The sequence below is a fragment of the Vigna unguiculata genome, chromosome 8 (assembly GCF_037176805.1).
Source record: "Vigna unguiculata cultivar grain cowpea cultivar isolate G323 ecotype 2 chromosome 8, ASM3717680v1, whole genome shotgun sequence".
Classification (NCBI taxonomy): Eukaryota; Viridiplantae; Streptophyta; class Magnoliopsida; order Fabales; family Fabaceae; genus Vigna; species Vigna unguiculata.
The window spans coordinates 26992598-27006637 of NC_140799.1; the positions used below are offsets into that span (position 1 = coordinate 26992598).

General features: G+C 35.4%; 1 protein-coding gene across 1 annotated transcript; it reads left to right on the plus strand.

The window, feature by feature from the left end:
- Window positions 1–4787: 4787 nt before the first annotated feature.
- LOC114193223 (sulfate transporter 1.3) lies at window positions 4788–10699 on the plus strand. Its single transcript, XM_028082945.2, has 13 exons — window positions 4788–5123; window positions 5243–5291; window positions 5391–5598; window positions 5710–5884; window positions 5980–6045; window positions 6142–6255; window positions 6466–6582; window positions 6675–6801; window positions 8064–8350; window positions 8438–8628; window positions 9489–9574; window positions 9667–9743; window positions 9827–10699. The coding sequence occupies exons 1-13, from the start codon at window positions 4788–4790 to the stop codon at window positions 9968–9970; spliced, it is 1977 nt and encodes a 658-aa protein (XP_027938746.1). The 3' UTR covers window positions 9971–10699.
- The last annotated feature ends 3341 nt before the right edge of the window (window positions 10700–14040 follow it).

The window sequence follows — 14040 nt, forward strand, 5'->3', positions numbered from 1 at the left end:
AAAATTATAATATAAAATCTAACATAAACTCATAACAGAAAACTGAGAGATATCAAAGATATCTATACAACCCTCTTAAGATGGACATGGAGATTATGAAAGCACAACTTAAAAGTAACATGTTTGGAAAGTATTTGAATGGAGAACCTTAAGAAATTGAGAACATTGTTGATAAATTGAAGAAAATTGATGCTTTTTTTTTCAAAGCTTCGATATCTAAGAGGCATTGATTAGAAAATTGTACAATCTAATATCCATGGTTGATAATTGTTATCAACAAGAAAGAGATATAAAAGAATTTTCACATCGTTTCTTTTTTCAAGATGAAGAAATAAAGGATTAGGGGAAGAAAAACTCGCCATGGGTTTTAAATGAACTTGTTCTCATACTTTCAATAAAGTATTTCTCTTAAACTTCCTCTTACTTATGTTTTATCAAACACTAACATAGTATGATGAAATACACCTTCCACATCTTCCGTTATTACCTTCTCTTCACCACTTTACACATGACAAGTTTTGCTTCTCCTTACCCTTTATTTCTTCATCTTAAAACAAAAAATGATGTGCGTATTCTTTTATATCTCTTTCTTGTTGCTAACAATTATCAAGCACGAAAATTGATTGTACAATTTTTCAGCAATGGAGATTTGATTGTACAATTTTCTGATCAATACCTTCTATATCGGAGCTTTAAAAAAAGCATCAAATGTCTCCAATTTCTCAAGGTTCTCCAATTTCATAAGGTTCTCTAATTTCTCAATGTTCTCCCATTTCTCAATGCTCTCCAATTTCTCAAGGTTCTCCAATTCTTAATGTTCTCCAATTTCTCAAGGTTCTCCATCTAATTACTTTTCGAACCTACTACTTTCAAGTTGAGCTTTAATAATCTTCATGCCCACTTTGAAAATGGGGTGTTAGAGATATCTTTGATATCTTTCAATTTTTTGTTATCAATTTATGGTAGGTTTAACATTTTAATTTTCTATTATATTTATTTTTGTTACTTGTGTTTTCTCATTATATAAAAGCATGTTTCACTTGTACAAATGAGTTTGTTCTCATGTTTTCAGTAAAGTATTTCTCTTAAACTTTCTTTTACTTGTGCTTTACCAAACACCGACAATATTTCTTATTTACATTTTGATGAGATGGGAAATAAAATTCTATATGTGGAAATTGTGTGAATTCATCTTTATATAGAATGAGGTAAAATCCTCTTTATTTTTCTTATTTTCTATTTTTCTTAACATTATCGTCTCTACTTTTCTTTATTTTTTTTAATCTTTATCTTTTTGAAAATATGATACCTTGTAATATTATGAAGTTAGGAATCATTTTCAATCAATCAATTTTTGAAATAAAATAAATTTATCTTTATTATAATATTTTTTATTTCTTTCTTTAACTTCTAGATTTCTTATCAATTTAGGTAAAATTAATTGAGAAAAGTTATTCTCTTATTTATTGTTTATGTGCAAAAATATTGTAGAAGTTTATCTTATTGATGTAGAGGAGTGCAAAAATTATTTGCAATTGTTCTATTTTCATTACCATTTAGTGGTGATTCTTCCTAATTATATTAGTTTCTTATCATTTTGATTATTCCTATTGTAAAGATTCTCTCTATTAATTCATTAAATGTTTTTTAAAGATAAAATTATGACGAGTATGTCAAGTTTCAAAATAAATATTACATGCAATTATTAATTTAATAGTATTTTAGTAAGCAATAAGTCAAATATTAGTGTTATTTGTGAGGTTGTAAATAAGAGTTTAAAATCACCCTTATTCCTCAATTATCGGTTTGTTAATACACCTTAAAAAAATTATATAATTATATATATATATATATATATATATATATATATATATATATATATCTTCTCTATTAATTCACAAAAACTTCAAGATTAAATTTTGAACTATTAACTTAATGGTACTATCTTAATACACTTAAAAGTCTCAACAGTTCATCTCCGAATGTTGATATGAATTGTTGTAAAATTAATGTAGGAGATCCCAATATAAGTCGATTGAAATCCTTGTTTATGAAATTAGATATGAGTTGATAAATCCGATCCATATATAGAGAAATATAAATAAAAGCATAGTATTTTACTACATTACGTAGAAAAAAAATAATCTCCTTGCAAAGTGGAAGCAGAATGAATGTGATCGTGAAAGCGGCTTCATTCAGCATTTTCCTAGAGTGTTGCACGTGTAGGGCCACCCGCGAAACCCAAAGAAGCATCACCAAACGTACGCAAAACAAAGGAAGACTCTTTTGCACTTTTGACTTTTCAATTATGGTTACCTCCACAGCCTACAAACAAGTGTGTGCCTCTAACTCTGAACTCCACATCGGTTTCTACTTCACCTACGTTCGACATTTATAAACATTAAAAACATCAACAACTTTTCAGATTTCCTCTGTTTTATGCATTAAAACAACCAGCTATTCAAATCTCAATATAATTTTCCCTCGTAAAGATATGGTGTCACATTTCGTGCTCCCTTTTTCTCTCTTCGTTTTTTTAATTTTCGCAACCAAACACGGCCTGGCTGGAGAACAAAAAGGAAAATCCTTTAACGAGATAATGTTCATAGAACCTGGACAGGAATTGGGCTACGTGGTTTCTTTAATTTAAGTGCCACTTTCCATCGACGGTTTTCAAAGTTTCAAAAGAAAAATCGAGTCTTTTGTGAAGACACACGAGAACCATCGATTGTGGAGAATTGAAAACCAAGCTATAACTGTTTCCGGGTACTCTCTCTTTATGTGTAGAGATACATATAAATATATATATCTTTTCCCCTTTTCGTCATTTTTTCTATTTTGTTTTACTTTGTGCTTCGACGAAATTGTGACAGGGTGAGATTGGGATCCTCCACTTTCAATGGCTTGCGTGAGAAGTTTAGAAAGAGAGGTTAGTTTTTGAGTTGGACTTTATTCTTCAAACTCGTTATGATTTTTGAATAGACACTTAGTGGTTCTTGAGGGTTTGAAAAAAGGTCATGTTTTGGTTCTGTCTTGTTCTCATTGAAGGATGTGTCCAATTCCTCTCCGTTGTGTGTATGTGCTTATATAAAGTGAACACTAAAAGTTTAATGTTGTGGCGCCACGTTAACGATTGTGTATCTTACTTCACATTATTATATTGGATGGTAGATTGTGATGATTCTGTTGAACGGTCAAACATGATTCTGCTTGTCATTTTTTTTTTATTATTTCCAATGGCGTTCTGGAACTTCATTAAGGTTTAAGAATTTGATTCCTTTTTATTCTTTCTCTCCAGAATGACATTTGAAAGCATAACCTTGATTATTACTTCTGTGAAGCAACAGTAACAGAAGACATTTGATAATCATGTGTCCATAGATAAACAAATTTTAAAATTTAATGTGTCTTTGGTTAACTTATTTTGTATCTACAGTTTCATGACCTTTTGTTTTTGTTCTCATAGTAATTAGAGCTTGACCTTTTAGGTGGAATTCTGAGGTATCTCCACAAGTTTGATCCTTTGAGCTATAATGAGACTAATTCTTAGTTGGAGACTCTTTATGTTTAACTCAACTTCACAAAACGAGTATGGAAGATGAAATTATGATTTTATTCTTAGTCCAAAACGAGTATGGAAGATGATATTATGATTTTATTTTTAGTCGATGTGAAATTTCTAACACAGTAAAATTCCTCACATTTTTCAACTTAAGTCCTTCCCACATACTCAGCTTGTGTTGTTAATTGAGTCACACGACTCATTTAGTTTTTGGTTGATAAAGGTTTTATATGTAAAAATAAGTTAATTTGAAGATTCTCAATCACACCTATCCCTCATAATAATTTTCACCATCGACTTCCTAAATTCCAAACTGATTTGTCGGATTCTATTAGTTTATATCCCACATGCTGTTGTCCCAATATACCCCACGCTTTCGTTGTGATTAAACCAATATTGATGTTTGACATAGGAAACCAACATAAAGGCTTCTATTTGTATACCTAGTTGTTGAGGACCACATTTCAACTTCTTTCCATTTTTTACCTTTTGGAATCGTTGGTTTTTAAGTAAGCACCAGCCATTGCAAGTTGTCATATAATTTAATAATATTATACTAATTTGTAGTACCTGCTAGTTATACCTTCTCATACTATATATTACTTCTCCTCCATTCTTCTTACGAAACAAACTACTGATTGTTACCTGCGAACCTGAATTAGCATTCATGGATTGTCTGGTTGGAATTTAATATTCTTATGTTTTAGTTTAGTTTCTTTTTCTTAATCATGCATAACACTGACGTGCATTTGATTCTGGTTCACACCTTATTGTGGTACGTTTTATGTTTCAGCTTGACCTTAACTTTTGACTTGAAGTAATATAATCCAAACTAGCTTCACGGCAGTCTTTTTGTTGAAGAAGTCTTTAACTATTCAACCAGTCAACTTCACCATTCTCTCTGCATTCTCACCCTTTAATTCAGGTTGGTTAACATTTTTTAAGTTATTGCTCAGTTAGTGAGGTCACTTTATCATAAGTGCACACCTCAAATCCTATAGAGGACCTTATGTGTCTGATATTCTTTTGGGATGAACACCAGAGCTGCAAGCATCATGGTATGCTTCAGAAACAAAATCTACTAGAATTGAAGTAGCCTTGTACGAGGCTGTCTTGAATTCAACATGAACAATATATTTTTGTTGGGATTCAGTGCTTCGGTTAAACTGTTCCATTACTCAGATATAAAATTTTCTCCCAGTGTTACAGCTGAAAGTCATTGCTGATGTCCTCAATGGGTGGTTCAACTGATGAAAATCTTGAAACAAAAGAGCCACATGCGAGAAGTTTGTCATCTTCAAATGTCCAAGAACCATATGTACACAAGGTTGGAATTCCTCCGCGGCAAAACCTTTTCAGGGAATTCCAATCCACTGTAAAAGAAACATTTTTTGCAGATGATCCACTACGGCCCTTCAAGGATCAAACTAAGTCCCGGAAGCTCATCCTTGGCATTGAAGCCATTTTCCCCATACTTAGCTGGGGGAGAACCTATAATCTCACAAAACTTAGAGGGGATCTTATTGCTGGTCTAACTATTGCAAGTCTCTGCATTCCTCAGGTGAATTTGGCATAATATGGCCATTTTTAGCTTTTGAAGAACAATAGAATGATATATCTTAGCCTACTTCTTAGCCCATTCGGAAGGTTTTGGATTGTAATATTTTCCTTGGAAAACAGGACATTGGATATGCAAAGCTTGCAAATTTAGATCCAGAGTATGGATTATGTAAGACTCATCTCTCATTAACAGCTCAACTTCCCTATGTGTTTACTATTCTTTGGATATTGGATTGAGATTTTGTTTCTTTTCTTATATCTCTTACAGACTCCAGCTTTGTTCCACCACTGATTTATGCTGTCATGGGTAGTTCTCGTGACATTGCAATAGGACCAGTGGCAGTGGTTTCTCTCTTGTTGGGGACTTTACTTCAGAGTGAGATAGATCCTATTGCTAACCCAATAGACTATCGAAGACTTGCTTTTACTGCCACTTTCTTTGCGGGGATTACTCAAGCAACACTTGGGGTTTTAAGGTATGACACTTTCTTCCTAACATGATGTTTGTACATGTGCTAGTGCCACCATCATCCAAATGAAATTCTCTATTGTTAATTCACCTTGGTATTGGTGGATCTTTTGATCAGGTTGGGATTTCTGATTGATTTCCTATCTCATGCTGCAATTGTTGGCTTTATGGGAGGAGCTGCCATCACGATTGCCCTTCAACAGCTTAAGGGCTTCCTTGGGATTAAAAAATTCACAAAGAAAACTGATGTTATCTCTGTGATGTACTCAGTTCTGTCATCAGCCCATCATGGTGTATGCTTTCTCTTTTCCTCTCTAGACCTGCACACAAAAGTTAGTACTGAAGATGCATGTAACACTAAAACTGATCAGTTTCTATGATAATGCAGTGGAATTGGCAAACTATAGTAATTGGAGCTGTTTTTCTGGCTTTTCTTCTGTTTGCCAAGTATATTGTAAGCTCACTAATTCATCTGGCTATATATTCCTGAAAACAGATTATGGAGATCGTAAATTATTTTCTCATTATTTTATGATGATACATGGATCAGGGAAAGAAGAACCCGAGATTCTTCTGGGTGCCAGCAATTGCCCCGTTGATATCTGTTATTCTCTCTACTCTTTTTGTATACTTAACACGTGCAGACAAGCATGGTGTTGCAATTGTAAGTATACATATATACATATATATTACCTTTCTCATGCTAAATATGGTAGATTGTACCTGTGGTCATATGATTAAATGCATTAGCAGAAAACTAAGATAATAATGATTTTATAGCAAGGCAAATGCTAATTCAAAACTGTACTAAGTTGATAGGACTAACTAATTGCAACAGTGGTAAAGCTTTTTTTTTTTCTATTGATGTGTGAAGGTAAAAAAGATAAAGAGTGGCATCAGTCCTTCATCTGTGAAGGAAATTTATTTTACTGGTGATTACCTTGGGAAAGGTTTCAGAATTGGCATCGTGGCTGGCATGATAGCATTGACTGTAAGCAAAATTATCCTCATATGAAGAATACTTTTCCATTTACTTATATGTGTTTTATGTGTTGTTATGAACTCTTTCATTTTTGTTATCAGGAAGCTACAGCAATTGGAAGAACATTTGCTTCCATGAAGGACTATCAATTAGATGGAAACAAAGAAATGGTGGCATTAGGTGCTATGAATGTTGTTGGTTCATTCACTTCCTGTTATGTGGCAACTGGTAAGTTCAAATATATTCTTTGCTGTAAGAAGCATGCATGTGGTCACAGCTAATGAAAGAAATTATAATGCTTTTCTTTTAGCTGATATAAGCATATAATTCGCAATAAAAATGATGAAAAAGAGAGAAGAGAAGTATGATTGTTTGGGAAAATTACACTTTATTCCATGTATTTTACTTATTTCAGAATACCCCTCATTGTTTCTTGCTATCAGTTAGCCCTCTTCAAATTCCGTATAACTGGATAACTAGCTTTTTCTTCATTGTAGTTCTTTTTCTCAACCTAATCCCCCTTCAAAGGTTTAGCTTTCCAAGAGTAAATGTGTAAAAAAGTAACAACTTTTTATGGGATAGGTTGAGAAGGTACTTCTAAGAGAGTACTTTGTTTTTTTGAAAGAATTTAATATGTTTTTTTTTGTAAAATATGTTGTTTGGACAAAAAAAATTTAAGAACAATTTGAAGTTGTAGAAATTTATGAATGTTTTGATTACTTAAAATTGTAAAATGTTAAACACTACCTTCAAATGAACAAAAGAATTTGAAATACTCTTACCTTCAACTCTCTTTTCATTTCCCATACTATTTCTTTTTTCTCTTTTCTTCTTCCCTGAACCAGTCCTCTCTCTCTCTCTCTCTCTCTTTTTTTTTTTTTTTTTTTTTTCTCTTTACTTCTTTCTGTTTTTTTAGTACACATCACTCTTCTTAATGTCCATCTAAATAAGAAAGGGTCAAACTTTGTACTTTTAAATTATTAAACATTATATATCTTAACTAGAATATATTTAAAAATTGACTAAATATTTATTTTCATAAAGTTTATTATTAAAATTTCAATCACTCAAGTATATATTTAAAATTAAACTTTCATTTTGTAGAAATTAAATGTCATACAAACTAAGAATGTGAAATTTCATATTTCAAACACTTAAAAATTCTCTGAAATTTCAAAATTCCTCGTTCGAAAGCAGCCTAAAGAAGTGGTGTAACATAAACTGCTGTCTTAATGTTAAAAGTTATCTGAAAAATTAATTTTTTTGACTAGAAAACAAGATTGTAAGGGTTAAGTAACTACACCCAAGAAAAAAGGTTGGTAGGGTTATTTGGGGAAAGGAGAAACTGCAAGGAATGAATAAAGTCTAATTTACTCTAATAATAATTTTATGGTAGTTTGTTTCATAATTAATCATGAAAACAAAATGCATGCACATGGATTCTATGCTAATTTTTCATAGGTTATGGACTAATCTCTTGCTAACTACAGGTTCTTTCTCTCGGTCAGCAGTAAACTACATGGCTGGCTGCGAAACTGCTGTATCTAATATTGTCATGTCTGTTGTTGTGTTCTTAACCTTGCAATTCCTCACACCTCTTTTCGAATACACTCCAAATGCCATTCTTGCTACAATCATTATTTCTGCTGTCATCAACCTTGTGGACTATAAAGCAGCGATTTTGATATGGAAGATTGATAAGTTTGACTTTGTTGCTTGCATGGGAGCATTTTTTGGGGTTGTTTTTGCATCAGTTGAAATAGGACTTTTAATTGCAGTAAGTACTGAGACAAAGTTATCCTATGCTGCATAATGTTAATGTGCTTTCTGATAGGTAATATTAATTTAGATGTTCTTGTGGTAGGTCTCTATATCCTTTGCAAAGATCCTATTACAAGTTACTAGGCCACGAACTGCAATTCTGGGGAAGATCCCTAGGACTACTGTCTACAGAAACATCCAACAATACCCTGAAGCCACAAGAGTTCCTGGTTTACTCATCATCAGAGTTGATTCTGCAATATATTTTTCTAATTCCAACTATGTTAAAGAAAGGTAAAATTGTTCCTTCTTTGTACTTTTCAAGCTATAACTGACTAGAACTGTTATCCAGGCATTTATATTCAACAAAAATTAAAGAATCCATCATGTACAGTTTTTTACTTCTGAATTGTTGTCTTAATAATCTAAAGTGATCAGAGAACTGTTATATTGTTCTGAAAATACCACTGATACTAGATATCTATGGAGCTCGGACATGTCTGATACGTATCGATCGAACACCGACACATGTACAATACTCACACGATACACATATTGGTGAAATGTCAAAGACATTTTCCTGTCTCTGACATGATTTTGATATGACTCCAACACAATGTTAATAACCACAAATCTAATGGTTTTCTAAAAAACTCAAACTTGTAAACTTATTACATAAGTATCTATTATGATTATAGAAATAAGGAACAAATCTTATATAATCACTACTTTTTTGCTTTTTGGATATTAGGTAGATTAGATTCATTTTTGTGTTAGACGATAACATATTTAGATTATTATATTTGACTAATCTTGTTTATAGATGATTTTGACGATGTAAATACATAATGATCTAATATATAGATTTGTGTCCTTGTGTCCTACATTTTGGAGACTACATATATCGAAGTTTCCGTGTCTAGTTTCCGTATCATTGTCCGTGCTACCTATTGTATGAAGTTTCAATGTTGATGTACCAGGAAAATAACACAATCAGTATCAAATATCGAACTATTCTACTGAATTAGATTGTTTCTCTCTTACCATTTACAATATTACTCTTAAATGATGATAACTTCACTGACAACCTATTTCCTTGTTTTGGTAATTTTGAAACCTATTTATTAATCAATGACTAACGTTTTCTCTTGCAGGATATTAAGATGGCTGATGGATGAGGAAGAACAAGTGAAAGTAGACTACCAAACAAGAATCCAATTTTTGATAGTAGAGATGTCACGTGAGTGTCCACAATTTTTTTTTCCTTTGTTACATTTTCCTATAGTAAGTATACAATTTCATATCATTGTTCTCAAACTGTGTCTATTGCAGCTGTCACAGACATAGACACAAGCGGCATCCATGCACTTGAAGAGTTATTTAGAAGTCTTCAGAAAAGAGATGTTCAGGTAATATGAAACCATCTACTCTAACAATTCTAAATGATATCATGTGACAAATATCTTACCAAAGAAAGCACCATTTTGAGCAGCTTGTTCTGGCAAATCCTGGGCCAATAGTAATAGACAAGCTCCACACATCAAATTTTGCGGCTTTGCTTGGTGAAGACAAGATCTTCCTCACTGTTGCAGAGGCTGTTGCATACTGTTCTCCAAAGTTGGCTGAGGAACCTTGAAGAATAACACTTTCAAAATCTGATTTTGCCATCGTTAGGGAAATGAGGGGAAGAAATGAAGTGGGGGATGGTGGAGATCAACCCTGGCTTTCAGCCGAGTTAGCTTTTCAAGAGATGGTCCTACAAAAAGTTGTTACAAATTGCCCTTAAATTTGTGCTAGTTAGTGCTTTTGGGGTCCCTATCCTAAAGAAAAATGATTCATGTGCACAAAGAGCTACATCAACACTTAATATATACTTTCAGAAAGAACAAAAATGATAAGTTTATAAGTTACATGATGTGATAAAAGGAAAGAGATAAAAAGAAAAAAAAAATAAATGTATAATATGTGTAAACAAAATCAAGATGTATTTGTATCATTGCTCCAACCAGCATTAACTCAGGCCTTGGTTTTCACTGGAATCTATATTGTATTATAAAGTTCAGTGTGATACCTTGGAAATGCTCTCATTTTCCATTATGTGTACTGAATGAAAATTACACCTTCAGAAGGAAACCTTTCCATTCCCTCTTCCAAATTTTCTCTTTTTCTTCCGTTTTGTGATTGTAATTCTTGCTGCAGTGAGGTTTGGTTTCAGCTCTAAGCACTTTTAGTGAAAACAGTAGTAACAGTGTAGAAGACAAGATTAATGAAGCAGGTACATTATTTTTCTTTTCTTTTTTCAATGAAAGGTAGATTCGATGTGATTTTATCTTTTCTGTGTTGAACAGGGTCGCAAAATGAGCCACATTCATAATGCAAACATACTTTTTAGGATGTGAATATTATCTGTTAAAAAGTTTCATGACACGCTCCAATAAGAGTTAAGATTTTTTATTAGGGTTAAATAGGGTTTTCCTTTTCAAACTCCTATAAAAAGTTATAATTATAAATTATTTAATCTTTAAACTTATGAAAATTATGTAAAATATCATTTTCAATAAAAGAGATACGAGAATTATAATTTAATGTACTATGAAACTTTATTTGTCATATGAACAATTTTTTACAATAATTTTAAAACAGAAAATATATTTAACTCATGTTTTTTAAACTGACTTGAAGAACCTTTAAATTATATAAAGTAAATTGCGCTACACTACACTCTATTTTTCGGATTAGGCTCATGCTAATTTTGTTATAAACATTAAAATATTACACCAACATCAATTTTAATATTACATATAACTCAAAATTTTGAAAGAATGTTACGCTTTTACTATTATAAGAAAAGGTACAAGGAAAAACAGAAGATAGAAGTGTAAATTAAAATTGTTTTAAGAAGTATTAACGTAATTTAGTTCATTGTATTATTATATGTTCTAGCTAACTTATGCAATAATTTTATAATAACAATAAAGGATTATGTGTAAGGCCCACGAATCTGCCCCTTTTTCTTAAGGCTGCCCCTAACTATTGGGCCTTAGGGTTGACCCAAAGAGGAAAACAGACCTAATCTGTCCCAAACTTTAACTTGTGCTCACTTTTCGTAAAAACAGAACCCTCACCTCCTTAGAGCTGCTGCCGTCTTCCTCCGCTAGGGTTCCACAATATACTCAGCTTCGCGTTCAGCTTGACCCCGTTTTGGCTCACGTAAGTATTCCCAACCCATACTTTTCAATCTTTGGCCCTATTTTCGTGGGCAGTTTTAGAGCTCCGGTATTAGACGCCCTCTGTTCTTTTTTCCAGCTCCGTAATCTTCTCCTAGAGCTGTGGTGCTCCGCTGTTCGATGTTGAGGCCTTAAAACTAGCTTATTCCAGGTTAGGGAAGCTAGAACCCTTCTGTTTGTTGGTGTGGTTGCAGTTGTTTGTGTTTGTTTCGTGATTGGTTGAGTTGTATGTTGCTGTGGATGTATGAGCTAGTTGACATTTTGTTTGGGTATGAGATATGATTGTGGTAGGGAGAAACAATGGCGAGGTTCGACACACTCGCCCAAGCGAGCCTGTCTCGCCTAGGCAAGACTTGCAGGAACAGACCAAAGCTGCACTCGAGCTCTCGCTCAGGCGGAAGCTCTTGTTTTGAGCGAGGTACTATCTCGCTCAGGCGAGAGACGCTCGCCTAAGCGAGGACGCGTGAGAGCCCTGGGCCTGTTGCTCCTGTTTTAGCCTAAGCGAGGAACCTCACGTTTGGGCGAGGGGTTGTCTCGCTCAGGCGAGGAGGGCTCGCCTAAACGAGCCATGCGAAAGCCTCCCCATGCCCCTGTCGCGATCTCGCCTAAGCGAGGGTCCACCGCCTAAGCGAGGACATTCCTCTCTCCTGAGCGAGGACTCCTAGCTTGAGCGAGATCCGCTGCGAGTTGTGTTGTTTCCTTCATTTGGCTAAATGAAATGTTTGATTATGATGTACCCTATATAATGTATGATACCTACAAAATGAAATGCATGAGATAAGCTGTGGTTATTGTACCTTTGGTGGTTTTGTCAGGAAGAGACACCTCCGCCATATCAATCTATCAACCACATCACCCATTCTCATCACAGACGTCGCATGCCCCCCATAACCTTCACAGATGACGATTTTCAAGGCCTTGATCACCAGTAAGATGACCCTATGGTCATCATCGTCGAAATCGAAAACTACGCAGTCAAGAAAGTCCTCATCGACCAAGGCAGCTCCGTCGACATCCTCTATTGGGCTACGTATCAGAAACTCCAACTCCCAACACCGCCATGGTCCTATACAATGAACCGATATACGGATTTTCTGGAGAAAAAGTTTTCACCCGCGGCTACATTGACCTCCATATCGTTTTTCGCGATGGCGCCCAAACCAAAACAATTCATATCCACTTCCTTATCGTCGACGCACCTACATCTTATAATGTCCTCCTCGGCCGCCCTTCACCCAACACTCTTGGCACTGTTGTCTCCACACCTCATCAGGCCATGAAGTTCCCCTCCCCATCTGGCGACATCCTCACCATTCATGGCGACCAACGCCTTGCACGCGAATGCTACATGGCCAGCCTACGCCCACAACTTCCCATCCTTCAAACCAATCATATTGAGCGACCACCCGGCTCTGAGATCGCCTTATCTGGTGACGATCTAGACCCCAGAGTGGGCCGGGATGTCCGCCTCGAACCTGTTGAAGAAACCACCCCCTAGAGCTCCCTAATGGCCGCACAATCAAACTCAGTAATGGGTTAGAACCTGAACAACGTGACATCCTAACACCCACCCTTGTCAGTAACACGAACCTCTTTGCTTGGTCAGCTGCTGACTTACCTGGAGTTGACCCTCACGTGGCATCCCATAAGTTGTCCATTTACAAGGAGGCCCGGTATGTCTCCCAGAAAAAATGCAAACTTGGTGAAGAATGACGCCTCACGGCTAAGGCCGAGGCCGACAAATTACTAAATGCGGGGTTTATCGAAGAAGCCCACTACACCACTTGGCTCTCTAACGTGGTTCTGGTCAAGAAAGCCAATGGCAAGTGGCGGATGTGTGTTGATTACACGGATCTTAACAAAGCCTGTCCTAGGGACGCCTACCCTTACCTAATATTGACTGACTTGTAGACGGCGTAGCCGGTAACAAAGTCCTTCGTTTTCTCGATGCATACTCCGGTTATAACCAAATTTCCATGGCCGTATCCGACATGAACAAAACCGCCTTCATCACAGACCACGCCAACTACTTCTACAAGGTCATGCCATTTGGTCTAAAAAACTCAGGAGCAACCTACCAACGATTGATGGACAAAGTCTTCAGCCATTTAATGGGCAAATGTGTCGAAGTATACGTTGACGACATGGTTGTCAAATCCCCAAGCCATCACCAGCACGCTCAGGACCTATCAGCAGTCTTCTCCGCGTTAAGGCAATACAACCTCCGCCTCAACCCCGACAAATTCGTTTTCGGCGTCGACCGCAGTAAATTCCTTGGATTCATGCTGATCCAGCGCGGCATAGAGGCTAACCCTGAAAAGTGCAACGCGATAATTGAAATGTGAAGCCCCACCAGTGTCAAAGAAGTACAACGCCTCATAGGCCGCCTTACTGCCATTTTCGGCTTCCTTCCCAAACTAGCCGAACAAACCCAACCCATCATTCAGCTGCTCAAAAAATCCGCCAAGTTCACGTGGAA

Bases quoted from the DNA above. Each gene is read 5' to 3' on its own strand.
- LOC114193223 (XM_028082945.2), top strand. From the start codon at position 4,788: ATGTCCTCAATGGGTGGTTCAACTGATGAAAATCTTGAAACAAAAGAG. The intron at 6,802-8,063 runs GTAAGTTCAAAT...TGCTAACTACAG, and splicing joins TTCCTGTTATGTGGCAACTG to GTTCTTTCTCTCGGTCAGCA. The intron at 8,351-8,437 runs GTAAGTACTGAG...TTCTTGTGGTAG, and splicing joins AAATAGGACTTTTAATTGCA to GTCTCTATATCCTTTGCAAA.